At 46.2% G+C, this 26,214-nt stretch overlaps 2 protein-coding genes across 2 annotated transcripts in view; both read left to right on the forward strand.

The window, feature by feature from the left end:
- The window catches only part of grip1 (glutamate receptor interacting protein 1), a 26,735-nt gene extending 4,118 nt beyond the window's left edge, over positions 1-22,617 (forward strand). Inside the window, exons 2-25 of the mRNA XM_079735300.1 lie at positions 2,070-2,150; positions 2,344-2,479; positions 2,790-2,935; positions 6,911-6,994; positions 7,525-7,600; positions 8,071-8,216; positions 8,790-8,937; positions 9,415-9,584; positions 9,710-9,862; positions 10,206-10,355; positions 10,557-10,743; positions 10,880-11,025; positions 11,143-11,223; positions 11,474-11,543; positions 12,443-12,588; positions 13,472-13,616; positions 13,891-14,030; positions 14,866-15,051; positions 15,519-15,660; positions 16,248-16,359; positions 17,044-17,154; positions 17,990-18,106; positions 20,209-20,355; positions 20,769-22,617. Coding sequence (XP_079591426.1) covers positions 2,070-2,150; positions 2,344-2,479; positions 2,790-2,935; positions 6,911-6,994; positions 7,525-7,600; positions 8,071-8,216; positions 8,790-8,937; positions 9,415-9,584; positions 9,710-9,862; positions 10,206-10,355; positions 10,557-10,743; positions 10,880-11,025; positions 11,143-11,223; positions 11,474-11,543; positions 12,443-12,588; positions 13,472-13,616; positions 13,891-14,030; positions 14,866-15,051; positions 15,519-15,660; positions 16,248-16,359; positions 17,044-17,154; positions 17,990-18,106; positions 20,209-20,355; positions 20,769-21,002 — 3,254 coding nt within the window. The 3' untranslated portion in view covers positions 21,003-22,617. The remainder of the gene's footprint in view (positions 1-2,069; positions 2,151-2,343; positions 2,480-2,789; positions 2,936-6,910; positions 6,995-7,524; positions 7,601-8,070; positions 8,217-8,789; positions 8,938-9,414; positions 9,585-9,709; positions 9,863-10,205; positions 10,356-10,556; positions 10,744-10,879; positions 11,026-11,142; positions 11,224-11,473; positions 11,544-12,442; positions 12,589-13,471; positions 13,617-13,890; positions 14,031-14,865; positions 15,052-15,518; positions 15,661-16,247; positions 16,360-17,043; positions 17,155-17,989; positions 18,107-20,208; positions 20,356-20,768) is intronic.
- A 1,794-nt stretch (positions 22,618-24,411) lies between these two features.
- Positions 24,412-25,673, forward strand: lsm8 (LSM8 homolog, U6 small nuclear RNA associated). The gene is made up of 4 exons (XM_079735330.1): positions 24,412-24,545; positions 24,737-24,777; positions 25,083-25,210; positions 25,474-25,673. Exons 1-4 carry the CDS (start codon positions 24,515-24,517, stop codon positions 25,562-25,564), a joined length of 291 nt encoding a protein of 96 aa, XP_079591456.1. The 5' UTR covers positions 24,412-24,514; the 3' UTR covers positions 25,565-25,673.
- Positions 25,674-26,214: the final 541 nt, after the last annotated feature.

Below are 26,214 nucleotides of genomic sequence, written 5' to 3' on the forward strand. Positions count from 1 at the left end.
CCTCCGGAGGGTGAGGCTGCTGCGTGTTGGATGAGGAGAGCAGGAGGGTCTGACGGAAGAGAGGAGCTGGTGTTCAGTAGTGCTATGAGGTTCTACTCCAATAGCACTAGGAGGCTATAGGTCTTCAATAGTACTGTAGGGTGTAGATGAGGGCCGAAACGATTGATCGAATTCAAACCGACAGTGGCTGCGAAAAACGAACAAAAAACTATTTATTTTATTTTTAGGTAACTGTAACTGTTACTGACTGGAGATATTAAGATTCCTATCTCTTTTTCTTTTACAATTCATATTTAAATAAAGGTATTATAATATAAATTCATGCGTCTATTCATCTCAACACATAGGCCTGGCCTAAAGGAAAGAGCAGTTAATATGTTGACTGCTTACAATGTTGTGTTGGTCGTAATATAGAATTATTTATTGCTTGTGTTTAGTGAATAATACAAAACACAAGGAACTTTAAAAGAAAAATCGCATACTAAATCACATCGCAATATTGCTTGTAATCACAATTCGATTATTTCCCCAAATTGTGTAGCCCTTGTGTAGATCTTCAGTAGTAAGATAGGGTGTAGATCTGCAGTAGTACTATAGGGTGTAGATCTTCAGTAGTACTTTAGGGTGTAGATATCAGTAGTTCTATGAGGGTGTAGATCTCAGTAGTAATATGAGGTGTAGATCTCAGAAGTACTATAGGGTGTAGATCTTCAGTAGTACTAGGTGGTGTAGATCTTCAGTAGTACTAGGCGGTGTAGATCTTCAGTAGTACTAGGCGGTGTAGATCTTCAGTAGTACTATCTTCAGTAGTACTAGGTGGTGTAGATCTTCAGTAGTACTAGGTGGTGTAGATCTTCAGTAGTACTAGGCGGTGTAGATCTTCAATAGTACTAGGCGAGGGAGTCATGGCCTGTTTCTCTACAACTCTTCTTCACCTCATGGGCACAAAGCAACTCCTGGTTTAGGAGCACAAGGAGTAGCAATATAGTAGGAGGAGTAGTGGTATAGTAGCAATCGTATTAGTATAGTAGGAGTAGTATTAGTAGTATAGTAATATTAGTAGCAGTATCGTAGGAGTAGTACAGCAGTAGTAGTATATTATTGTAGTTCTAGTAGTAGTAGCAGTAGTAGTAGTAGTAGTATAGTAAAAGCGGTAGTATAGTAGTAGCAGTAGTAGTAGTATATTAGTACTTGATAGCAGTAGTATAGTATTAATAGTATAGAAGTATTAGTAGTATAGTAGCAGTGGTATAGTAGCAGTGGTAGTAGTAGCAGTAGTAGTAGTAGCAGTAGTAGTAGTATAGCAGTAGTAGTATAGCATAAGTAGTATAGTTATAGTAGTAGTATAGTAGTAGTAGTAGTAGTAGTATAGTAGTCGTAGTAGTAGATTCTCTGGTTAAAAGCATAACTAAACATGTGTTCATTAATGTTATGAAGAAATCTTTAGCTTAGATGGGAAATATGAATATGATATTTCTGAGCTAAACTCTAAACGTATTACTACTGTGAAGCAGCAAGCGGATCTGACCTACATCTGAGGAGGGGGAGGGACACACACACACACACACACACACACACACACAGCGAGTCATTTGCTTTGGCTGCGTACATGATGTGTATTTGCATGACAATAGAGCTTCTTATGAATTGAGTCAAGACACATCTTAGTCTCTGCTCTACTCTCTGTTCTATGCTGCTCTACTCTGTTCTACTCTACTCTACTCTCTGTTCTATGCTGCTCTACTCTGTTCTACTCTACTCTACTCTCTGTTCTATTTTGGTTCTGTTCTATTCTCTGTTCTATTCTACTACAGTGGGTTCTACTCTCTGTTCTACGGTTATATTCTCGGTTCTATTCTGTTCTACTATTGTCAGTTATATTCGATTGTACTACAGTGGCTTCTACTCTGTTCTACTACAGTGGGTTCTATTCCCGGTTATATCCTGTTCTACTGCAGTGGGTTCTATTCTCGGTTCTATTCTGTTCTACTCTGATCAGCTATATTTGGTTGTACTACAGTGGCTTCTGCTTTCTGCTCTACTATAGTGGGTTCTACTCTGTTTTTCAGATGAGGGTCCGTATGGGAAACATTCTGGGGGGTCGCGACCTCCTGATGGAACCCTGGCGATCAGAAGACAAAGTATCCCAGGTAACACACAAACAAACACACACACACACACGGACACACACACACACACACACACCCACCCACAGACACACACACACACACACAGACACACAGACACTCACAGACACACACAGACACACACACACACACGCACACACACACACACACACACACACACAGAAATGCTGACAGACTGCTGTACTGTGTGTTCCAGAGGAGTTCCGCGGTTGCTCATTGGTGGAGCTGGTGAAGAAGGAGGGGTCGACTCTGGGCCTGACCGTCTCCGGGGGCATTGACAAGGATGGCAAGCCCCGTGTGTCAAACCTGAGGCAGGGGGGCACCGCCGCCAGGTAACAGCTAACTAACCAGCTTAATAACCAGCTAACTAACCTGAGACAGGGCAGGGCCGCCGCTAGGTAACAGCTAACTAACCAGCTAGCTAACCTGAGGCAGGGAGGCACCACCGCCAGGTAACAGCTAACTAACCAGCTTAATAACCAGCTAACTAACCTGAGACAGGGCAAGGCCGCCGCTAGGTAACAGCTAACTAACCAGCTAGCTAACCTGAGGCAGGGAGGCACCGCCGCCAGGTAACCAACTAACTAACTTTCTAGCTGACGAGCTAGATAACTAGCTGAAGTAACCCGTGCCGTCCCGTAGGAGCGACCAGCTGGTGGTGGGCGACTACATCCGCTCGGTCAACGGCATCAACTTGAACAAGTTCCGCCACGACGACATCATCAGCCTGCTGAAGAACGTGGGGGAGAGAGTGGTGCTGGAGGTGGAGTACGAGCTGCCCACGCTAGGTACACACACACACACACACACACACACAGGGTGGTGCTGGAGGTGGAGTACGAGCTGCCCACGCTAGGTACACACACACACACACACACACACACACACACACACACACACACACACACACACACAGGGTGGTGCTGGAGGTGGAGTACGAGCTGCCCACGCTAGGTACACACACACACACACGCGCACACACACACACGCACGCACACACACACACACACACACACACACACACACAGGGTGGTGCTGGAGATGGAGTACGAGCTGCCCACGCTAGGTACACAGACACACGCACGCACACGCACACACACACACGCACACACACACACACACACACACACACACACAGGGTGGTGCTAGAGGTGGAGTACAAGCTGCCCACGCTAGGTACACACACACACACACACGCACGCACACACACACGCACGCACACACACACACCCACACACACACAGGGTGGTGCTGGAGGTGGAGTACGAGCTGCCCACGCTAGGTACATACACACACGCACGCACACACACACACACGCACACACACACACACACACACGCGCGCACACACACACGCACGCACGCACACACACACAGGGTGGTGCTGGAGGTGGAGAACGAGCTGCTCACGCTAGGTTATGAGGGCTGAATGGGACATTATTCGGAATTAGCATTCGCATACGTATATGAAACCAAACGCATTCACATACTATACTAAAAACCTTGCACACATACAAGTGAAAAGCTTTTACATACACAACTGAAACACTCTCACACAAACAACAGAAAAATGATATGCTCACATGCACAACTGAAACACTCTCACACAAACAACAGAAAAATGATATGCTCACATGCACAACTGAAAAGCTTGCATAAAAACTAGTGAAACCTTTTACATGGACTACTGAAATGCTTTCACGCATACTAGTAAAATGTTCTCATATACACAGCTGAAAAATGTCCTCTCACACACACATGAAACCATTCACATACTCTACTGAAAACCTCAGAAATGTATGTGAAAGTGTTTCACTCATATGTGTGTGAAGATTTCAGTGAACACGGAAGGCATTTCAGTGAAAACGGAAGGCATTTCAGTGAAAACGGAAGGCGTTTCAGTGAAAACGAAAGGTATTTCAGTGAAAACGGAAGGCGTTTCAGTGAAAACGAAAGGTATTTCAGTGAAAACGGAAGGCGTTTCTGTGAAAACTAAAGGTATTTCAGTAAAAACGGAAGGCGTTTCAGTGAAAAAGGAAAGCGTTTCAGTTGAATCGGAAGGTGGTTGAAAAAAAAAAGCGCGCAATTCTGACAAGAGCTGTGTTATAAATCGTTCCCTATCACGGATATAGTGCACTATATAGGGGGCTTGCCATTTTGTAGTGGTGTTCAAATTCTCAGTGGTTAATTTCATTCACTTTAATTCACCAAAATTTTAGTGAACATACGATGTTCCCTACATGTTAATCGCGTATACCACAATGCAATGCGGTCGTTTAGAAATGTTCAGCGTAGTGTCCGAATTCTCGTTTGTTCGTTCCCTATATAGTGCACTATATCATAAACACTATATAGGGAATAGTGAGTGAGTGAATAGGGAACGATTTCAAACACTGCTAAAGAATAGGTATGCTACAGACACAGGCGCTGCACTGATGTCTGCTCAACAACAGCCGAGCGTGTTCAAAAGGGTTTCAAAAGGGTTGCTCGAGTTGAAATATTTGAACTTTTGCAGTGACAGTTGCGTGATGACAGCCAATCAGCGTCACTCCCTGAGTGACGAAACGTAACAGCCAATCAGCGTTCAACTGGCCCTCCGTTCCCTGCAGTGCAGTCCGGAGTGAACCGCAGCATGGAGGAGACAGTGATTGTGTCCATTTGTGACTCCCGGAGCTCTATATATAAGAGTATATAATATAATATTATATAATATAAATGTATATGTATAATATTATATAGAATATCACGGCCAGAGCTGTGTGCGCCTCCGGATGATATCGAGCGTAATGGGGTTTGGGAGATGGGGGCGGGCCTAAGCGGGGGAGCGCTCGTGGGGATTCGGCTTCGGGGGGTTGGTTGTGGTTACCGGCGTTGTCGGGGCAACCGGGTCTGTGTGTGTTCCAACAGATTATAAGTGGTGGTATCTAATAAAGCGCTGGCTAAGTAAAACTTCATTCACTGCCTCTTCCGTGGTCATAACTGCACAAATCATTTTCATTGAAATGCCTTCCGTTTTCACTGAAATCCTCACACACATATGAGTGAAACAGTTTCACATACATGACTGAGGTTTTCAGTATAGTATGTGAATAGTTTCATGTGTATGCGACAGAGAATTTTTCAGCTGGGTATATGAGCACATTTTACTATTACATGTGAATGCATTTCAGAAGTCTATGTAAAAGGTTCAACTAGTTGTTACGAGAGCTTTCAGTTGTGTATGTAAAGGCTTTTCATGTGTGCAAGGTTTTCAGTATAGTATGTGAATGAGTTTGGTTTTGTATGTGTATGCGCATGCTAATTAGGTGAGTGCTGCATGTAGCGCTCAACTATTGTTCTTCATAAGTTTTATTCTTTCCTCTTTAATATTCTCTACAAACTTTGGGACCTATCTTCTTCCTCAATTTTTCACCTAGAGACTCCATTCAAATTTTAAAATGTTCAAAATAGCTTGGAATCGTGCGCTTCTTTTCAGATTTCTTTAATATTTTATACTTTTTAAGATATTCTACCTCTAAAATACTATCTTTTTTTTAACGTCCTCCGCCGTCCTCCCATTGACTCCCATGTCAAAAAAACATGGTACTTCAACTGTTTACGACTTAACTAAATAAAATTTCAACCGTTTATATTTATCCAAACCATTTAACAAATCTACACACTTGTATCTTCAATAATATCTAAACGGAATTTCAATATAATTTAATTTAATTCTTTCTTCAGAATCACAGTTTTAGTTTCATACCGGCTTCGTTTTCAGCTGTTTTCATTGAAGACGTCTGCCCATTCTGACACTCCTACTTCTTAAGACATTGTAACTCAATCATTTTCCAACCATTTACCTTCGTTCAAACCATTTAACAAATCTACACACTTGTATCTTCAATAATATCCAAACGGAATTTCGATATCATTTAAACTTTATTGAGAATCACAGTTTTAGTTTCATACCGGCTTTGTTTTCAGTTGGTTTCATTGATTTACATCGACGCTGGAGCGTGAGGACGTTCAGCAGTGTTGCCAAATTTGGCGTTTTTTCCTGCTCTATTGGGCTACTTTTATTCACGCACCGGCTCGCTATTCTCTTAACACACACACACACACACACACACACACACACACACACACACACACACACACACACACACACACACACACACACACACACACACACACACAGGGTGGGGCTTGAGCTGGAGTACGAGCTGCCCACGATAGGTACACACACACATACACACAGACACGTACCCACACACGCACGCACATAGACACATACACACACACACACACAGGGTGGGGAGTTTGAGGTGATGTACAAGCTGCCCACTCTAGGTACACACACACACACACACACACATGCACACACACACACGCACGCACGGAGACACAGACACACACACACAGACACACACACACACGCATGCACGTAGACACAGAAACACACACACACTCACACACGCAAGCAGACAGACAGACAGAATCACACACTCACACACAAACATATACAGACACACACACACAATCACACGCAGGCACACAGAAACATATACAGACACACACAGACACTATCACACACACGCACACAAATTTATTTATCTGCCCACACCCACACACACATTCATACATATTCGTACAGACTACTATGTGTTACCAGTGAGAGTAGGGGGGGGGGTGTGGTCTGACTGTTAATAAAGTTGTATTAGTAGTATTGAGTGTTAATACATTTGTGTCTGCAGTGTTGAGTGTTAATAAAGTTGTGTTCAGCCATCCAGGGCGCGGGCGTTCTGTTCAAGACCCTGGAGGTGACGCTGCACAAGGAGGGGAACACGTTCGGCTTCGTGACACGAGGTAACCGGGTACACACCAAGTATACTATAGTACACACCGAGTACACTATAGTACACTTTAGTACACGCCGAGTACACTATAGATCATACCAAGTACACTATAGTACGCACCAAGTACACTATAGTACACTGTAGTACACGCCGAGTACACTATAGATCATACCAAGTACACTATAGTACACACCAAGTTCACTATAGTACACTGTAGTACACGCCGAGTACACTATAGATCATACCAAGTACACTATCTCAATTACAATTACAATTAGGGCATTTAGCAGACGCTTTTATCCAAAGCGACTTACATCGGTTAATACACAAACAACATTTCGGTTCTTCTATTTGTCTTGTACATTTGTTGTAATTGACAATGAAGCTGACTTTGACTTTGACTTGACTTCTATCTCTATACAATACATGATGCAGTACATGTAGTATACACAGATTTTACTGACACTGTGTGTGTGTTTGTGTGTGTGTGTGTGTGTGTGTGTGTGTGTGTGTGTGTGTGTGTGTTGTGTGTGTGTGTAGGCGGGGCCCACGAGGACAGGAATAAGTCGCGCCCCATCGTCATAACAACGCTCCGGCCAGGTGGGGCGGCTGACAGGTGAGAGGAGGTCTGACTGCATCTAACAGGATCAGTAGTGCTGGGTACTGGTCTGAACCCAGTGCAGGACTGGTTCTGGGGGGAACACATTCTGAGTAGCACTCCCATTAGAAACCTCCCTCTCTCTTTCTCTCTCTCCCTCTCTCTCTCACTCTCTGTCTTCTCTCTCTTCTCTCTCTGTCCCTCTCTCTTTTCTCTCTCTCTCTTTCTCTCTCCCTCTCTCTCTCTCTCTCTCTCTCTCTCTCTTTCTCTCTCCCTCTCTCTCTCGATTTCTCTCTCTCTCTCTCTCCCTCTCTCTTTTCTCTGTCTCTCTTTCTCTCTCTCTCTCTCTCTCTCTGTGTCTTCTCTCTCTTCTCTCTCTCTCCCTCTCTCTTTTCTCTCTCTCTTTCTCTCTCCCTCTCTCTCTCTCTCTCTCTCTCTCTTTCTCTCTCCCTCTCTCTCTCGCTCTCTCTCGCTCTCTCTCTCTCTAGAGAGGGCACCATCAAGCCGGGGGATCGACTGCTCAGCATCGATGGGATTCGTCTCCATGGCACCAGCCAATCAGAGGCCATGAGCATCCTGAAGCAGTGCGGCCAGGAGGCCACGCTGCTGCTAGAGTACGACGTCTCCATCATGGGTAACTACAGCTATAACTAGTACTATAACTAGTACTACTTGTATACTAACTAGTTATACTAGTATCATAACTAGTACTACTAGTACCGTAACTAGTACTACACCCTGCTGATAGAGTACCATATTATGGGTCACTATCACTATAATTAGTACTAAGTAGTACTACAACCTGCTGGTAGAGTACGACGTGTACGTCATGGGTAACTCTCACTATAACTATAACTAGTATTACTTGTACTACACCCTGAGTACCACGTGTCCATCCTGGGTAACTATGACAATAACTACCATAACTAGTAATATCAGTACATAATATAACTTTAACTACATCCTGCTGATAGAGTACCACATGTCCATCATGGGTAACTATAACCATAACTAGTACTACTAGTACTAAGTAGTCATACACCCTACTGGTTGAGTATGACGTGTCCATCATGGGCAGTTCTAGCACTACTAGTACTAGTAGTACTAGTACTAAGTAGTACTAGTACTAGTACTAAGTAGTACTAGTACTACCATAACTAGCACTACAAGTACTAGTAGTAGTACTCATGCAAACCTTCCCTTCCAGACTCGGTTGCTACGGCGTCAGGTCCGTTGCTTGTGGAGGTTGCGAAGGCCACAGGCTCCAGCCTGGGCGTGGCTCTGTCCACCTCCGTCTACTGTAACAAGCAGGTCATCATCATAGACAAGGTGAAGCCTGGCAGCATCGCTGACAGGTAAGAGCCCTAAACAACAGCACTGATCCATGAACCCTAACCCTAAACACTAGCCCCTGACCCTAAACACTAACCCCTGACCCTAACCACAGACCTTAACCCCTGACCCTAAACACTAACCCTAACCCCTAACCCTAAAAACGGATCCCTTACCATAACCACCGACCCTAACCCCTTACCCTAACCGCTGACCGTAAACAACACTAACACTACCCCCTGACCCAATCCCCTTACTCTAACCCCTGAACCTCTTTTTAACCCCTGACCTTAATCCCCTACCCTAACCCTGACCCTGACCCCTGACCTTAACCACAGACCTTACCCGTGACCCTAAACTTAAACCCTGACACTTAACCCTGACCTTAAACCTAACCCCTAACCCTGACCTTAACCCTAACCCCTAACCCTGAACTCTGACCTTATCCCTGACCCCTGACCTTAGCCCTGACCCTAACCCCTGACCCCATGTGTCTCCAGGTGTGGTGCGCTCCACCCAGGTGACCACATCCTCTCTGTGGACGGCAGCTCCATGGAGTTCTGCTCGCTGGCTGAGGCGACACAGCTATTGGCTGCTTCCTGTCAGCTGATCAAGATGGAGATCCTCCCCCACCACCAGACCAGACCGGCCATCAAACCTGCGGACCAAGGTTCATATCAGGCCCCCCTAAGGTCCTCTTCCTGATGGGCTCAGGGCTCAATGCGGGGGCTGTGATTAACCCCAAGTGTGTGTGTGTGTGTGCGTGTGTGTGTGTGTGTGTGTGTGTGTGTGTAGTCAAGGTGCAGCGCAGTATGCGACCCCTCCCCTGGGAGAGTGGGGGTGTTGGCTCCTCCCCTCCCCCCCTCCCCCCCTACCAGCACTACAACACCTACCACCCTGACCACTCCTCCTCCAGGACCCTGAACCACAACAAGACCACCAACCCCCGTACGTCCTTCTCCTCTCCTTTCCTTTCCTCTCCTCTCCTCCCTCCTCCCCTCCTATACCCTCCTCTCCCCTCCTGCTCCTCTCCTTCCTCCTCTCCTTGTGGAGGGAGGAGCCTCTTTGTGATCTAGCGGTGACCTCCCCGTCTGTGTCTCTCTCTGTCTCACTTTCTGTCTCTGTCTCTCTCTCTCTCTGTCTCTGTCTCTCTGTCTCTCTCTCTGTCTCTCTGTCTCTCTTTCTCTCTCTCTCTGTCTCTCTCTCTCTCTCTCTCTCTCTCTGTCTCTCTGTCTCTCTCTGTCTCTCTGTCTCTCTGTCTCTCTCTCTCTCTCTCTCTCTCTCTCTGCAGCGCTGGCCCAGTCGTTCTCCCCTGGCTCTATGTCCGCCTATAGTCTCTCGTCCATCAGCATGGGGACCCTGCCCCGGAACATGTATCCCAGCAGCCCCCGCGGCACGCTGCATAAGAGGAAGAGCAAGAAGAAGGACTTCAAGAGCTCTCGTAAGACCACCTTTAACCCCTCAGTCTGACCTCTGACCCCTCAGACTGACCCCTGACCCTTCAGACTGACCTCTAACCCCTCAGACTGACCTCTGACCTGCAACCCCTCAGTCTGTCCTCTGACCCCTCAGACTGACCTCTGACCTCCAACCCCTCATTCTGACCTCTGACCTCAGTCTGACCTCTGACCTCTCCCCTCAGTGTCCCTGGCGTCCAGTACGGTGGGTCTGGCGGGTCAGGTGGTCCACACCGAGACCACCGAGGTCCTGTTGCTAAGCGACGGCATTATGGGCTTTGGCATCCAGCTGCAGGGGGGGGTGTTTGCCACGGAAACACTCTCCTCCCCCCCACTCATTGCCTACATGGACCCGGACAGCCCCGCAGAGAGGTACACACACACACACACACACACACACACACACACACACACACACACACACACACACACACACATACACACAAGTGTAAATAATCAATCGTCACTGTGTGTGTGTGTGTGTGTGTGTGTGTGTGTGTGTGTGTAGGTGTGGTATCCTCCAGATAGGGGACAGGATATTGTCCATAAATGGAGTTCCTACTGAAGACTCGACCCTGGAAGAGACCAATCAGCTGCTGAGGGACTCGTCCATCACCGCCCAGCTCACCCTGGACATAGAGTTTGATGTAGCAGGTACACCGTCGTTCCCCCTCCCCCCACACACACACACACACACACATTACCCCCCCCCCCCCCCCCCCTCCAGAGCAGTGTCTCCATGACGAGTAACTCCCCCGTCCACCTCTCCAGAGTCGGTGGTTCCCAGTTCAGGAACGTTTCATGTGAAGCTTCCCAAGAAACCCGGAGTGGAGCTGGGCATCACCATCAGCTGTAAGGCCGTCTGTCTCTACGTCTGTCTGTCTCCACGCCTGTCTGTCTCAATACCTGTCTGTCTCTCTCTGTTTGTCTCTCCATCTGTCTGTCTCTCCCTGTCTGTCTCTCTGAGGGTCTCTCTCCCTGTCTGTCTCTCTGATGGGCTCTCCATCTGTCTGTCTCTCTGATGGTCTCTGCCTGTCTGTCTTTCTGATGGTCTCTCCATCTGTCTGTCTCTCTGATGGTCTCTCTTCCTGTCTGTCTGCAGCTCCCTCTAACAGGAAGTCAGGTGACGCGCTCATCATCTCGGACATCAAGAAGGGCAGCGTGGCACACAGGTACCCACACACACACACACACACACACACACACACACACACACACACACACACACACACACACACACACACAGGTGTACACACCCCCCTATCTATCTATACCTATATCAATATCTAGATCTCTTTCTCTATACAGCTAGAGCTATACCTATATTGATATCGACAACTAATGCTTGTCCATTTAACCTGATCCTCTTTAAATGGCCCAACGCTCCACTTCCTCATGAACACATCGATCTGGTTAGAGTGCGGCCTGGACTCAGTCCTCTATGGGTCATTAGTCCTCTATGGTTCATTAGTCCTCTACGGTTCATTAGGCCCAAATCCCCCTGGTGGTGGACGCTATAGCAGCATCCAGAACCTCTGGACTAACTCACGGTCTTCAGTGGAACTAACTCTGACTGGAGAGGAGATGGAGGGATCCTGAAGATACGAGGTCTCCGAGGTCTGTGTTTGAGGTCTCTGAGTTCTCAGGGGTCTCAGAGGTCTCTGAGAAGACGCTAGCACTGCTAGGGTCCTGTAGCACGCTAGCACCTCTAGATCACACTAGCGCTTCTAAAGCCCACTAGCATCCTAGCATACTATCCTCTTAATGGCCTGCTAGCATCCCCCAGTGGGCGTTGTAGTATCTCTGTCCCCCGATGGGTTGTGTCGTATCTCTGTCCTCCGGTGGGCGGTGTAGTATCTGTGTCCCCCGGTCCGGTGGGTGGTGTAGTATCTCTGGCTGTAGTATCTCTGTAGTATCTCTCTCTCAGGGGTCTCGGAGGTCCCTGAGGTCCACCAGCGTTAACGCAGCGTGAGAGAGAAGGTGGGGGCTGCTCAGGTCCAGCTTCAGACGTGTTCCTGACCCCTGTGGTCCCACAGAGGGGAGAACTGACCTTGCGTGTCCCTCTGAGCAGGACAGGCACACTGGAGCTGGGCGACAAGCTGCTGGCCATCGACAACGTGCGGGTGGAGAGCTGCTCCATGGAGGAGGCAGTGGAGATCCTGCAGCAGTGTGAGGAGCTGGTGAAGCTGAAGATACGTAAAGACGAGGACAACTCAGGTACCTGATCTACTGACCACAGCTCTAGGTCTAGATCTAGAGAGACATATACACAGGGGTGCACATAATCTTTTTAGTGAGTTACTGGAGATGGTGTTTGGTACGCACCCCGCACATAGCCCCAGACGTAGCATCTGATCTTATTAAACTTACCCAGTTTCACAAAGGAGAGTCCATTTTCAATACACAACTCCTCAAGCACAGCAGTGTTTTTTGCTCCACCTTTTTATTTGTAATCAAACTGCAGCAGCTTGAACACAGAGCATTTGAATGTGTCTCAGTAAGGAACGTTACAATCAGCTGATTTTGCGAAGTTCTCCAGCGTGTGCACGGTGAGCAGCGCACATGAGCGCACATGTCAGTGTGCTAATCATTCGTTTCTTGGCGCTTTTCGAAAAAAAATGCTCCAACTCCGTTTGCCTTTTCTTTGCAGGTGGCGAACGCCAAAGTAGCTTCTCGATGTATTTAGTTTTTTCGATTTTTTTCGATCTCCCGTTAGTTACTCAAAAGTGTTGTAGTGACACATGTGATGTTAGGCATCCCTGAATATGGGCAAGCATGAGTACTTGCGTACCAGTTATGTGCACCCCTGTCTATAAACCACTAGATGTATAGAAATGTCTCTCTAGATGAACCCTCTTACAGAGAGGGCTAAAGGTTTAGCCTCTAGTGGATTGGCATCCAGTGTGCTTTGTCCACCATCATATGAAACACTGGTGGAACCCAACCTCATCCTTGTGTGGGTGTGTGTGTGTGTGTGTGTGTGTGTGTGTGTGTGTGTGTGTGTGTGTGTGTATGTGCGCGTGTGCGCGTGTGTGTGTGTGTGTTTGTGTGCGTGTGTGTGTGTATGTGTGTCCTTGCATGTGTGTGTGTGCGTGTGTAGACGAGCAGGACCTTTCCGGCAGCATCATCTACACGGTGGAGCTCCAGCGGTATGGCGGTCCGCTGGGCATCACCATCTCTGGGACCGAGGAGCCCTTCGACCCTATCATCATCTCCTCGCTGACCGGGGGCGGCTTGGCCGAGAGGTAACCTGTAGCTGGCCCCGCTAGGGCCATGTAGCGCGCTAACACCGCTAGGGCCCTGGAGCACGCTAACACCACATGCGAACACTGCTGGGCCCTATATCACCCTAGCACTTCTAGATCACACTAGCGCATCTAAAGCCCACTAGCATCCTAGCATACTATCCTCTTAATGGCATCTTTATAGCACTCTAGCATCTTCCTAGCAAGCAAGCCCCTTTAGAGTACACTAGCAACATAAGCACACGCTCACATCAATGACCTCGTTGTGCTCCAGGACGGGGGCCATCCACGTGGGCGACCGCATCCTGGCCATCAACAGCAGCAGCCTGAAGGGGAAGCCGCTCAGCGAGGCCATCAGCCTGCTGCAGCAGGCGGGGGAGACGGTCACACTGAAGATCAAGAAGCAGCAGGACTGTAAGATACACACACACACACAGCTTTATATACGTTAGGACTGTACGATACACACAGCTTTATATACGTTTGGACTGTACTATACACACACAGCTTTATGTATGTTAGGACTGTACGATACACACACAGCTTTATATATGTTAGGACTGTACGATACACACAGCTTTATATACATTAGGACTGTACTATACACACACACAGATTTATATATGTTAGGACTGTACTATACACACACAGCTTTATGTATGTTAGGACTGTACGATACACACAGCTTTATATACGTTAGGACTGTACTATACACACACAGCTTTATATATGTTAGGACTGTACTATACACACACAGCTTTATATACATGTATCTGTTAGGACTGTAAAATATACACGCATAGAATAAACACACACAGCTTTATATGTATATGTTAGGGCTGGGTGATGAACACCTGAATAAGGGCCAGAAGAGTGGTTAGGGTTAGATGATATGACGTTGTTCTCTGGGTTAGATGATGATGTTCTCTCGGTTAGGGTTAAATGATGTTCTCTGGGTTAGATGAAGATGATCTCTTGGTTAGGGTGGGATGATGATATTCTCTGGGTTACATCATGATGTTCTCTGGGTTATATGATGACGATGTTCTCTGGGTTAAATTATGTTGGTCTCTGGGTTAGATGATGATGTTCTCTGGGTTAGGGTTAGATGATGTTCTCTGGGTTAGATGATGACGTTCTCTGGATTAGGGTTAGACAAAGCTTCTCTGGGTTAGATGTTGATGTTCTCTCGGTTAGGGTTAGATGATGATGTTCTCTGGGTTTGATGATGATGTTCTCTGGGTTCCAGTGTCCAGTCCCAAGTCGTGTGCGGTCAGCTCCTCTGGGGTGTTGGGGGTGGAGCCTGGTGAGGAGGAGGAGCCGGTTGTGGTGGCCCTGCCCCCCGGTCAGAGGGCGTACAGCACCCTGCCGTCGGTGGACAGTGCGGTGGAGTCCTGGGACGGCTCCACCGTTGACAGCGTGCTCAACCACGCCGGTACGTACTATTATATATACAACAATGATTGGCTAACACCAACCTTCTGACCCCCGTCACAAGATCAAGCACCGTACATACAGGAGACAGAGCTTTCGCCACTGCTGCCCCCACCCTCTCGAACTCCCTCCTCCCAAACATACACAACTCATACTCAATAACCTCATTCAAAGTCAACTCAAAACTCACCTCTTCAAGAACTCTTATTACACCTGACGCCACCCATACCACACCTGACTAACCAAAACCTTATTTTATTTCAAAATGTTCTGTTTTTTGTTTTCTTGTGTCTTTAAGTGAACAAAAAAGCGCTATATAAATTCTATTTATTATTATTATTATTATTATTATTATTGTAATTGTTATTATTATTATTATTATTATTATTATTATTATTATTATTATTATTATTATATTGTCAGGACTCCTGGGCAGGACTTTTGACTGTAGCTCCTCTCTGTTTCCAGGCTACCATTCCTACAGTTTCAACGAGTGGCGCAGCCCAAAGACAAACAACATCCAATCATCCACCGCCCCCCGCCAGAGAACCAATCCTCTGTCAGACCTGGGGCTGAGTGATGACGACTGGGACCGCCCCCCGCTCACTGGGTGAGAGACAGCTAGATTAGCATTAGCAGTAACAGCAGCAATGGTAGTGTGGTAAAGCTTGAGGCTAACTAATAGTAAAGGTAGTGTGTTTTAGCTCAAGGCTAACTAGCAGTAAAGGTTGTGTGTTTAAGCTTGAGGTTAACTAGCCGTAAAGGTAGTGTGTTTAAGCTTGAGGCTAACTAGCAGTAACACTAGTGTGTCTCTGTCTCCAGAGTCAATTATTTCCCCAGTGGCCTGATTTCTGACAGCAGGTATCTGACCTTTAAACTTAAACCCTGCAGCCTAAACCCTTTGCCACCTCCTGATATATACCAAGACACCACCTGATAATACCCTGATAATACCCAGACACCACCTGATAATACCCTGACACCACCTGATAATACCCTGATAATGCCCGGATAATTCCCTGATAATAACAAGACACACCTGATAATACCCTAATAATACCCAGACACCACATGATAATTCCCTGAGACCACCTGATAATACCCTGATAATACCCAGACATCCCACCTGATTATACCTCACTCTGACAGCCTATTTCTTGCCTAAGCAGCAGCTGTAATGTGACCTCTGACCTCCAGGTTCAGCGTGGGGCCTGACGGGCCTGAACCGGACCAGGAGGAGAACTTCTGGTCCCAGGCGCTGGAGGACCTGGAGACCTGTGGCCAGAGTGGCATATTGAGAGAGCTAGAGGTATGTCTAGCTAACAAGCTACTTACCCCATCAACTAGACAACTAGAGTTACAGCCTTCATTAGCTGACAGGCTACTTACCCTATCAACTAGACAACTAGAGGTACTGCCCTCAGCTAGCTAACATGCTACTTACCCAATCGCCTAGACAACTAGAGGTAGAGCCTTCATTGGCTAACAGGCTACTTACCCTATCAAGTAGACAACTAGAGGTACAGCCTTCATTAGCTAACAGGCTACTTACCCCATCAGCTAGACAGCTAGAGGTATGGCCTTCAGCTAGCTAACAGGATACTTACCATATCAACTAGACAGCTAGAAGAATGCTCTTCATTAGCTAACAGGCTACTTACCATATCAACTAGACAGCTAGAAGAATGCTCTTCATTAGCTAACAGGCTACTTACCATATCAACTAGACAACTAGAGGTACCACCCTCAGCTAGCTTACAGGCAACTTGCGATATCAACTAGACAACTAGAGGTACGCCCTTCATTAGCTAACAGACTACTTACCCTATCAACTAGACAGCTAGAGGTATGGCCTTCAGCTAGCTTACAGGCTACTTACCCAACTAGACAACTAGAGGTACCGCTCTCAGCTAGTTTACAGGCTACTTATATAGGTCAGGTGATGCCCAGGATAGTGTGTCTTCCTAACAGGCACCCTAATGGCTCTTCCTAGGCAACCATCATGTCGGGCTCCAGTCTAAGTCTGAACCACGAGCCGCCGCCCCCCCGCTCCGGCCTGGGACGGCAGGCCAGCTTCCAGGAGCACAGCAGCAACCGACCACAGGTACACAACCGTTACACAACCCGTACACAACCTCAGGCACACAACCACTACCCAACAACCACTACACAACTCCTACACAACCGAAGGTACACAACCGCTACACAAATCCTACACAACCTAAGGTACACAACCCCTACACAACTCCAACACAACCCCAGGTACACAACCGCTACACAACTCCTACACAGCCTCAGGTGCACAACCCCTACACAGCCTAAGGCACACAACCCCTACAGAACCACTACCCAACAACCACTACACAACTCCTACACAACCCAAGGTACACAACCGCTACACAAATAACCACTACCCAACAACCACTACACAACTCCTACACAACCCAAGGTACACAACCGCTACACAAATCCTACACAACCTAAGGTACACAACCGCTACACAACTCCTACACCACCCCAGGTACACAACTGCTACACAACTCCTACACAGTCCCCAGGTACACAACCGCTACACAACTCCTACACAACCCCAGGTACATAACCGCTACACAACTCCTACACAACCTCAGGTACACAACCCCTACACAGCCTAAGGCACACAACCCCTACACAACCCCAGGTACACAACCGCTACACAACCCCTACAGAGTCCCCAGGTACACAACCGCTACAAAACTCCTACACAACCTCAGGTACAGAACCCCTACACAACACCAGGTACACAACCCCTACACAAACTCAAGTACACAACCCCTACACAACCCCAGGTACACAACTGGTACACAACCCCTACCCAACCTCAGGTACACAACCCCTACATAACCGCTACACAACCCTGATTGGATGCTGGGTTAATGCTGTGTTGTGATTGGATGCAGGTGGCTCCGCGCTCCAACACCTTGCCCTCCGACCCAGCGCGGAGAGCCTTCGCAGTGAGGAAGATGAAGCAGGAAGTCAGCGACATCCTGACGCAGACCCCAGTGGAGCTACACAAGGTACTAACTACTATTATACTACTATTACTAAACTATACTGCTACTACAGACCCCAGTGGAGCTACACAAGGTACTAACTACTATTATACTACTACTATTACTAAACTATACTGCTACTACAGACCCCAGTGGAGCTGCACAAGGTACTAACTACTATTATACTACTATTACTATTACTAAACTATACTGCTACTACTACTACTACTATACTATACTGCTACTACTACTACAACTATTACTAAACTATACTGCTACTACAGACCCCAATGGAGCTGCACAAGGTACTAACTACTACTACTGCTATTACTAAACTATACTGCTACTACTACTACTATACTATACTGCTACTACTACTACAGACCCCAATGGAGCTACACAAGGTACTACCTACTACTATACTACTACTACTATTACTAAAATATGCTGCTACTACTACTATACTATACTGCTACTAGGCCTGTCGTGATAAGCAATAAATCAATTAATTGCGCGATAAATTAAAATGAGCGATAATTCTTTGCCGGCCGCAATAATTTCCATTCACCCTCTTTTTTTTAAATCATTGCTTTATTGGCCTAATCTGAGGAGAAATCTATGCCATAAACAGAAATATTATAGGCCTTTATTACACAGGTCTTCTCAATGCCGTGGAACGCTCCGTTCATTTGCATAGATAGTAGTCCGGTAACTTGTCAACCCCAGCGTCTTCGGTTGCTAACCAACGTCAACGACTTTGGCGGACTATTTCTCTGCTGATCAACACTATGAATGCTGCTAACGAATAAATTGTAATAAGACACACCATGTGAAGTTATTTTTTCGTTTTGGCAAGTAGCCGTGTAATAAGCAGGATAATGTATAGAACGTCGCCGGTCATTATCGAAAAAAAGCCTTATTTTCCCAATAATGACCGGCGTTCTATACATTATATTTATATATATTTAGCAGAGTAGGCCTAAATAACAAATGTCGGGTTGAAATCGGGCTCGGGCTCATAATGACAGGGCACAACGAGGAAGCCCCCTCAAGCATTTTTTGTTAAAATAGACTGAGTCCATTTTATTTATTGTTTTTGGTTGTTTTGTTAATTTATTCTGGATATTTTAAATGTCTTCCAGACGTCCAGTTCCAGTGTTCTTTAAAAATAAAAGTTTATTGATCTTCGAAAGGGTGTACTTGCATTATTATGCCATTATCATTATATTAGTTGAAAAACCACAATATTTGCTTACCGCAATATTTTCTGGGGAAATTAATCACCCAGAAAAAATTGTTATCGTGACAGGCCTAACTACTACTACTACTATTACTAAACTATACTGCTACTACAGACCCCAATGGCGCTACACAAGGTACTTACTACTACTATACTACTATAGCCACTAAACAATACTGCTACTACTACTATACTATACTGCTGCTACTACTACTACTACTACTAAACTATACTGCTACTACTACTACTACTACTACTATTCTATACTGCTGCTACAGACCCCAGTGGAGCTACACAAGATACTAACTACTACTATACTACTACTACTACTACTACTCAACTATAGTGCTACTACTACTACTACTACTATACTATACTGCTACTACTACTACAGACCCCAGTGGAGCTATACAAGGTACTAACTACTACTATACTACTACTACTATACTATACTGCTACTACTACTACTACTACCTTAATTATGTTCTTCTGTATTTTCTTCACACTGACATAATCTTAGTCTCTGAAATCCTTTATCCAAACATAACCCTGCAGAGTTAGTGCCTTGCTTTACCAGTGTGAATAGAACCCCTAACCCTGCAGAATCTGTGTGTGTGTGTGTGTGTGTGTGTGTGTGGGGGTGTGGGGGTGTCTGTGTGTGTGTGTGTGTGTGTGTGTGTGTGTGTTTGTGTGTGTGTGTCTGTGTGTGTGTGTGTGTGTCTGTGTGTGTGTGTGTGTGTGTCTGTGTGTGTGTCTGTGTGTGTGTGTGTGTGTGTGTCTGTGTGTGTGTGTGTGTGGGGGTGTGTGTGTGTGTGGGGGTGTGTGTGTGTGTCTGTGTGTGTCTGTGTGTGTGTGTGTGTGTGTGTGTGTGTGTGGGGGGGTGTAGGTGAGTCTGGAGAAGGCCTCTGACGCGGAGGACTTTGGCTTCAGCGTGTCTGACGGTCTGCTGGAGAGAGGGGTCTACATCAACAACATCAAGCAGGGTGGGGCCGCCCACCGGGCCGGCCTACAGACCTATGACCGCATGCTGCAGGTAGGGCCTACACACATTAGGTTAAATACTGTGTTTTATTCTGCCCTATATAAACCAGTTGTTATCTATTATGTATTATTCTGCTCTAGATAAACCAGTTGATATAAATGATGTATTATTCTGCTCTAGATAAACCTTGTGGTTATAAATGATGTATTATTCTGCCCTAGATAAACCAGGCGATATATATGATGTATTATTCTGCTCTGGATAAACCTTGTGGTTATAAATGATGTATTATTCTGCCCTAGATAAACCAGGCGATATATATGATGTATTATTCTGCTCTAGATAAACCTTGTGGTTATAAATGATGTATTATTCTGCTCTAGATAAACCAGGCGATATATATGATGTATTATTCTGCTCTAGATAAACCTTGTGGTTATAAATGATGTATTATTCTGCTCTAGATAAACCATGTGCGGACGCGGGACTTTGACTGCTGTCTCGTGGTTCCTCTCATCTCGGAGTCTGGAAACAAACTGGAGCTTGTGATCAGCAGAAACCCCGCCTCCTCCTCCCCGACCGCCAATCACAGCCATTCGCTGGGCCCTGGGCATGCCACCCAGCCAACCAGTAGTGAGCTGGGGGCTGAGGAGGAGGGGCACATCATATGGAGCCAACCAGGGGAGGCCTCCTTATAGCAGCAGAGCTACGGCCCGCTAGCCCCAAGCACACCTGGTGGACCAGACCCCCTGGTGGACCAGAACCCTCCCTGGTGGACCAGTGCCCCCTGGTGTACCAGACCTGGTGGACCACAGCCCCCTTGGTGGACCACACCCCCCCTGGTAGACCAGGACACAGCAGCACAAAGACCACAACACAGATAGACAGACAGACAGGTAGATGGACAGGTAGTGAGACAGACGGATAGGTTTTGGTTTTTAGTGCCCCCCCCCCCCCCCCCCCCCCACCTGAGCACAGTTTGTATGACAACTCCGTGACGACGCGGAGGTTCAATAAAGAATAATGTTTTTTAGTGTTTACACACGAGGACTGGCCACACTGTGTGTGTGCGTGTGTGTGTGTATTTGTATGTATATGTGTGTGTGTGTGTGTGTAGGTGCGTGCATGTGTTTAAGAGACTCAGGCCAGTAAAGTCCCACTCAGCTCTGTGGATGGCTAATAGACATGCCACCTGTCTTCTGATTGGCTGGAACCAGTCAGAAGCCCCGCCCCCATGTGAGTCACTGTCGTAGAGCACCGAGCATGCCCCTCCCTCATCTATTATGCTACTCAAACCGTGTGTGTTAGTTAGGACGTTTCCATGGTTACTGAATCACTTCCATGATGTAAAAAATAACATTTTCTACCCCCCTGTGACAAACATGTGTGTGTGACGTGTGTGTGTTGTGTGTGTGCAAGTGCAGCCTACTGATGTTCAAAGCGATGTCACCATCTTGCTGCCTCTACTTCTATATTCACTGTTAACCTTTTGCACCAACCAATAGGAATCCTCCGTCAGCAGAAGCCCAACATGGCCGCTCCTCAGAGGTCAGCAGAGTCTAATTATCTCACTGGATGCCCACAGTAACCTTCCAGCCACAGGAAGTAGCACTATGCTAACCCTCCAGCCACAGGAAGTAGCCCTATGCTATCCCAACCAACAGGAAGTAGCACTATGCTATCCCAACCAACAGGAAGTAGCCCTATGCTATCCAAACTGACAGGAGGTAGCATTATGCTAGCCCTCCACCAACAGGAAGTAGCAATGTCCTTACTCCATTAATAGGAAGTACCACTGTGCTAACCCTCCACTAACCGGAAGTAGCACAATGCTAACCCTCAACTTGCAGAAATGATCACTGTGCTAACCCTTCAATAACAGGAAGTAGCACTATGCTAACCCTCCTTTAACAGGAAGTATCACTGTGCTAACCCTCAAACAACAGGAAGTAGCACTATGCTAATCCTCCACCAGGAGGAGGCAGCCCTGTGCTAAATGTCTGGGTCAGGGAGTGTTAGGGTGTGAAACCTAAAGCCATAACGTCACTCCACTAAGGCTACCTGATAGACTAGACATGGCTGTGTGTGTGTGTGTGTGTGTGTGTGTGCGTGTGTGTGTGTGTGTGTGTGTGTGTGTGTGTGTGTGTGTACTGGTCCAGGTTGCAGGGAGATCTTTGTGAGTTGTTATCACATGATGTTGTGAACATGGTCTTTCCACTATCAGTAGACTAGATTACATGTTGAATCTGTAGCCTCCGTTTGTCCTTCCGAGAGGAAACACCAAACAAACTGTATTTTTATTTCTAAAAGGACTGGGAGGTTGTAAAGTATTTTTGTACAAATTTAATACTTTGGTAGCATGATCTTCCTGGTGTGTTTTGTGTGTTTATGGAGGAAGTCCAGCAACACAATCAATAAAGACCTTACAAACCAGCGAGTGGTTTCTGTAACACGCTTCAATCAGAAGAGATATGAGTGAGGAGAGATGAGCACATGGCTCAGCAGGCTGGCTCTGGCCGTCCCCATGTGGACGTTTGGGCCCCCAAAGACACCAAGAAAGAAAGCTGCCATTTCTTCAACCAAAAAATAAATATTTAATTAAAATGACCAAGCAAGTAGCAAGTGTATTGAAAGCATCTTTGTGCTCAGAATTCGATGAAAAAAAAAAAAAGATACAATGAAATTGATAAATCATTATGTTTGGGGTGCAGCAGCACAGCCAATGGCTGACGAGATGTGCACATAGCAACATGGATTTAGCTAATCAGCGTCCTGGAATCTGATGTTTAAAGGATGATGTATGGAGGAGTGACACCTGACGATATCCATTTTATGAACGAATGTTTAGTATCCATAAGTTGCAATGTTTTCCCAAAATGTGTTCCTTAATAAATTAGTTTTGAACCTTTAATACAAAGAAAAGATTCTGTAGGTTTAAATCGCTGGTGTCAATGTGAGATTTGAATTTAGGATTTCGTTTTTCATCTTTTCTTAAAGAACTCCAGATCGATGACCTTAAAATTAAACGGGGCCAACAGACAACATTTTGCACAGGGGCCCAAAAGGCTAGCTGCGGCCCTGTCTGAGCTGCTGAGTTTCAACTGTGAAAAATGAGAGCAAATGTTGAGTTCTATTCAACAAACCTCAATGTAAATGAAGGCCAAGGTTAGCTCTTCGATAATCACCACATTCATGACAGCTCCGGCATCATCAACCAATTACAGCTCAGGATTGGAGCCCAACTTTAGTGAAACTGATATCGAGCAGTCTGACCAATCAAAATTCAGTCCATTCAAGCTCAAATCAATCACCTGATAGGTCAGATTGTAGTGAAGACACATGTTTTGTTTATTGATCTACCAAGGGCTGATCATGATGAAGACGTTGATTTATTGATCTACTAAGAGCTGATCATGATGAAGACGTTGGTTTATAGATTTACTAAGAGCTGATCATGATAGAGACAGTGTTGGTTTATTGATCTACTAAGAGCTGATCATGATGAAGACATGGTTGGTTTATTGATCTAAGAGCTGATGATGATGTAATGAAGACATTGTTGGTTTATTGATCTTCTGAGAGCTGATCATGATGTAATGAAGACAGTGTTCGCTTATTGAACTACCAAGAGCTGACCATGATGTAATGAAGAGTTGGTTTATTAAACTTCTAAGAGCTGCAGATGAAAGAAAAGTGGGCATGGTCCAATTAACATGCAATTACCTGCAGCTGCTTTGATTGACGTCAAAACAGTCCCATTAGGCATGAAAACAGAGAAAACATGCCGCTTATAACACTGTCACTGATAACATCTTCACATCAGATAACACAACACACACACAAACACACGTTGATGTTTTTATTAGTTTGTTCGTTGCTTCATACCCTTACCACCTCTCAAATGAGGTTCATATCATGTATAAAATATAAACATAAATCGGGATCACATCATATCTAAAATATATACATATAAAACATTCACATCATATTAAAAATATAAATATAAAACAGGTTCACATCATTGGTAAAATATAAATAATAAATAGACTTTTAGATCGATCTGTGTTCTGCTCTCCTGCCGCTCGGTGATCGACTAGTCTTGTCGGGTAACCCGCAGCTTCTTCCAGTGTTAGCGGCGTTAGCATCCCTGCAGTCTGTATTTATACAGAACTACTTATTTCTATACACACCTGCCGCCCTCAGACTCGACATGTCCACAGCGCTGGAGACCTACATCAACCGTATCCTTCATGAGATTAGCCAAGCAGGCTAGCGCTGGTTTGCTGAGGTTAGCCTAGCTCTGGTTAGCTGTTGATCAATGGCGCTCGGAGCTAGGCTAGCTCTGGTTAGCTGCTATCTGCACTGTGTTGTTGTATTATCGGGGGTTCCCACTGGACCCCTAACGGCTCTTTGTTCCTTAACTCAGCCTCAGGGACCGTCGCCATTGTGACCTCGGACGGCAGGATGATCGTGGTGAGGAAGGTTTCAGAGCACCTGATTGGCCATTCACATGTGTAGCTTAAAGTCATCCACCTCCTCGTGTGTGTGTGTGTGTGTGTGTGTGTGTGTGTGTCGCAGTGATTTGTGTTTGTGTGTGTGTGTGTGTGTTGCAGTGATGTGTGTGGCAGTGATCTGTGAGTGTGTGTTGCAGTGATCTGTGAGTGTGTGTGTTTGTGTTGCAGAGATGTGTGTTGCAGTGATCTGTGAGTGTGTGTGTGTGTGTGTGTGTGTGTGCGTGTGTGTTGCAGGGCACTGATGAGTGTGTTTGTGTTTTGCAGGGCACGCTGAAGGGTTTTGACCAGACCATCAACCTGATCCTGGATGAGAGCCATGAGCGTGTGTTCAGCTCATCTCAGGGGGTGGAGCAGGTGGTGCTGGGGCTCTACATCGTCAGGGGCGACAACGTGTGAGTACTGCTACCTCCCTACTGTGTGCTGCAGTGATCTGTCTGTGTGTTGCAGTGATTAGTGATCAGTGTGTGTGTTGCAGGGATGAGTGTGTGTGTTTGTTGCAGGGTGGTGTGTGGCAGTGCAGTAATCAGTGTACAGTGATCAGTGTATGTGTTGCAGTGATCAGTGTGTGTGTTGCAGTACAGTGATCAGTGTGTGTGTTGCAGTGATCAGTTTGTGTGTATTGTAGTGCAGTGATCAGTGTGTGTGTGTGTTGCAGGGCGGTGATCGGAGAGGTGGATGAGGAGACAGACTCTACATTGGACCTCGGCAACATAAGGGCTGAGCCACTCAACTCTGTGGCCCATTGACCCCTCCCCTTTAACCTTTGACCTCTCCTGAGGTGTGTGTGTGTGTGTGTGTGTGTGTGTGATGAGTGTTTTTGAATGTTTTCTTTTATAAATAAAGTTGAGGATTTGATGTTTGAGTTGTCATTCGTGTGGAGGCTGTAGAACACAGGAAGCACTACAATCACTAACACCTCAGAGCGCCTCTGTTTGATTCTGCTCAATGCTTGACGTACACCAATTGCTCGGTTTGGGGCGGTTCAGTCTGCTTATATTGGCGTTTCCATTGCCAAATGACGGGCAAGGTCCCAAATTGAAAGGATGCCTAAAAGGTAGAGCTACACATTGTTTTCTGTGAATTGGTAGACAGAGAATTTTAACTTCCGTGCAACAGGGGGATAAAAACAGTATCCGGGAGGTATTTATGGACAACAGCGAAAGCTTTGTTTATTGAAGAAATTGTTGTGCAGAAGATCAGGAACTGCTGTTACTGCTTGCAAAAGATCCATTGTTGCTCTTTGTTTTAATGTGTCGCATTCTTTTTCATTGAATTTAGTGGAAGGCTACACTGTATAAACCCTGCCCTACCATAAGGGTACCGTCGTTGGTGAAAACACCAGCCAGATTTAGCGTAGCCGAGCTGCCCCGCACTGAGCCGCCCTGACCCCGAGACG

This window comes from Pollachius pollachius (genome assembly GCF_949987615.1).
Source record: "Pollachius pollachius genome assembly, chromosome: 4".
Classification (NCBI taxonomy): Eukaryota; Metazoa; Chordata; class Actinopteri; order Gadiformes; family Gadidae; genus Pollachius; species Pollachius pollachius.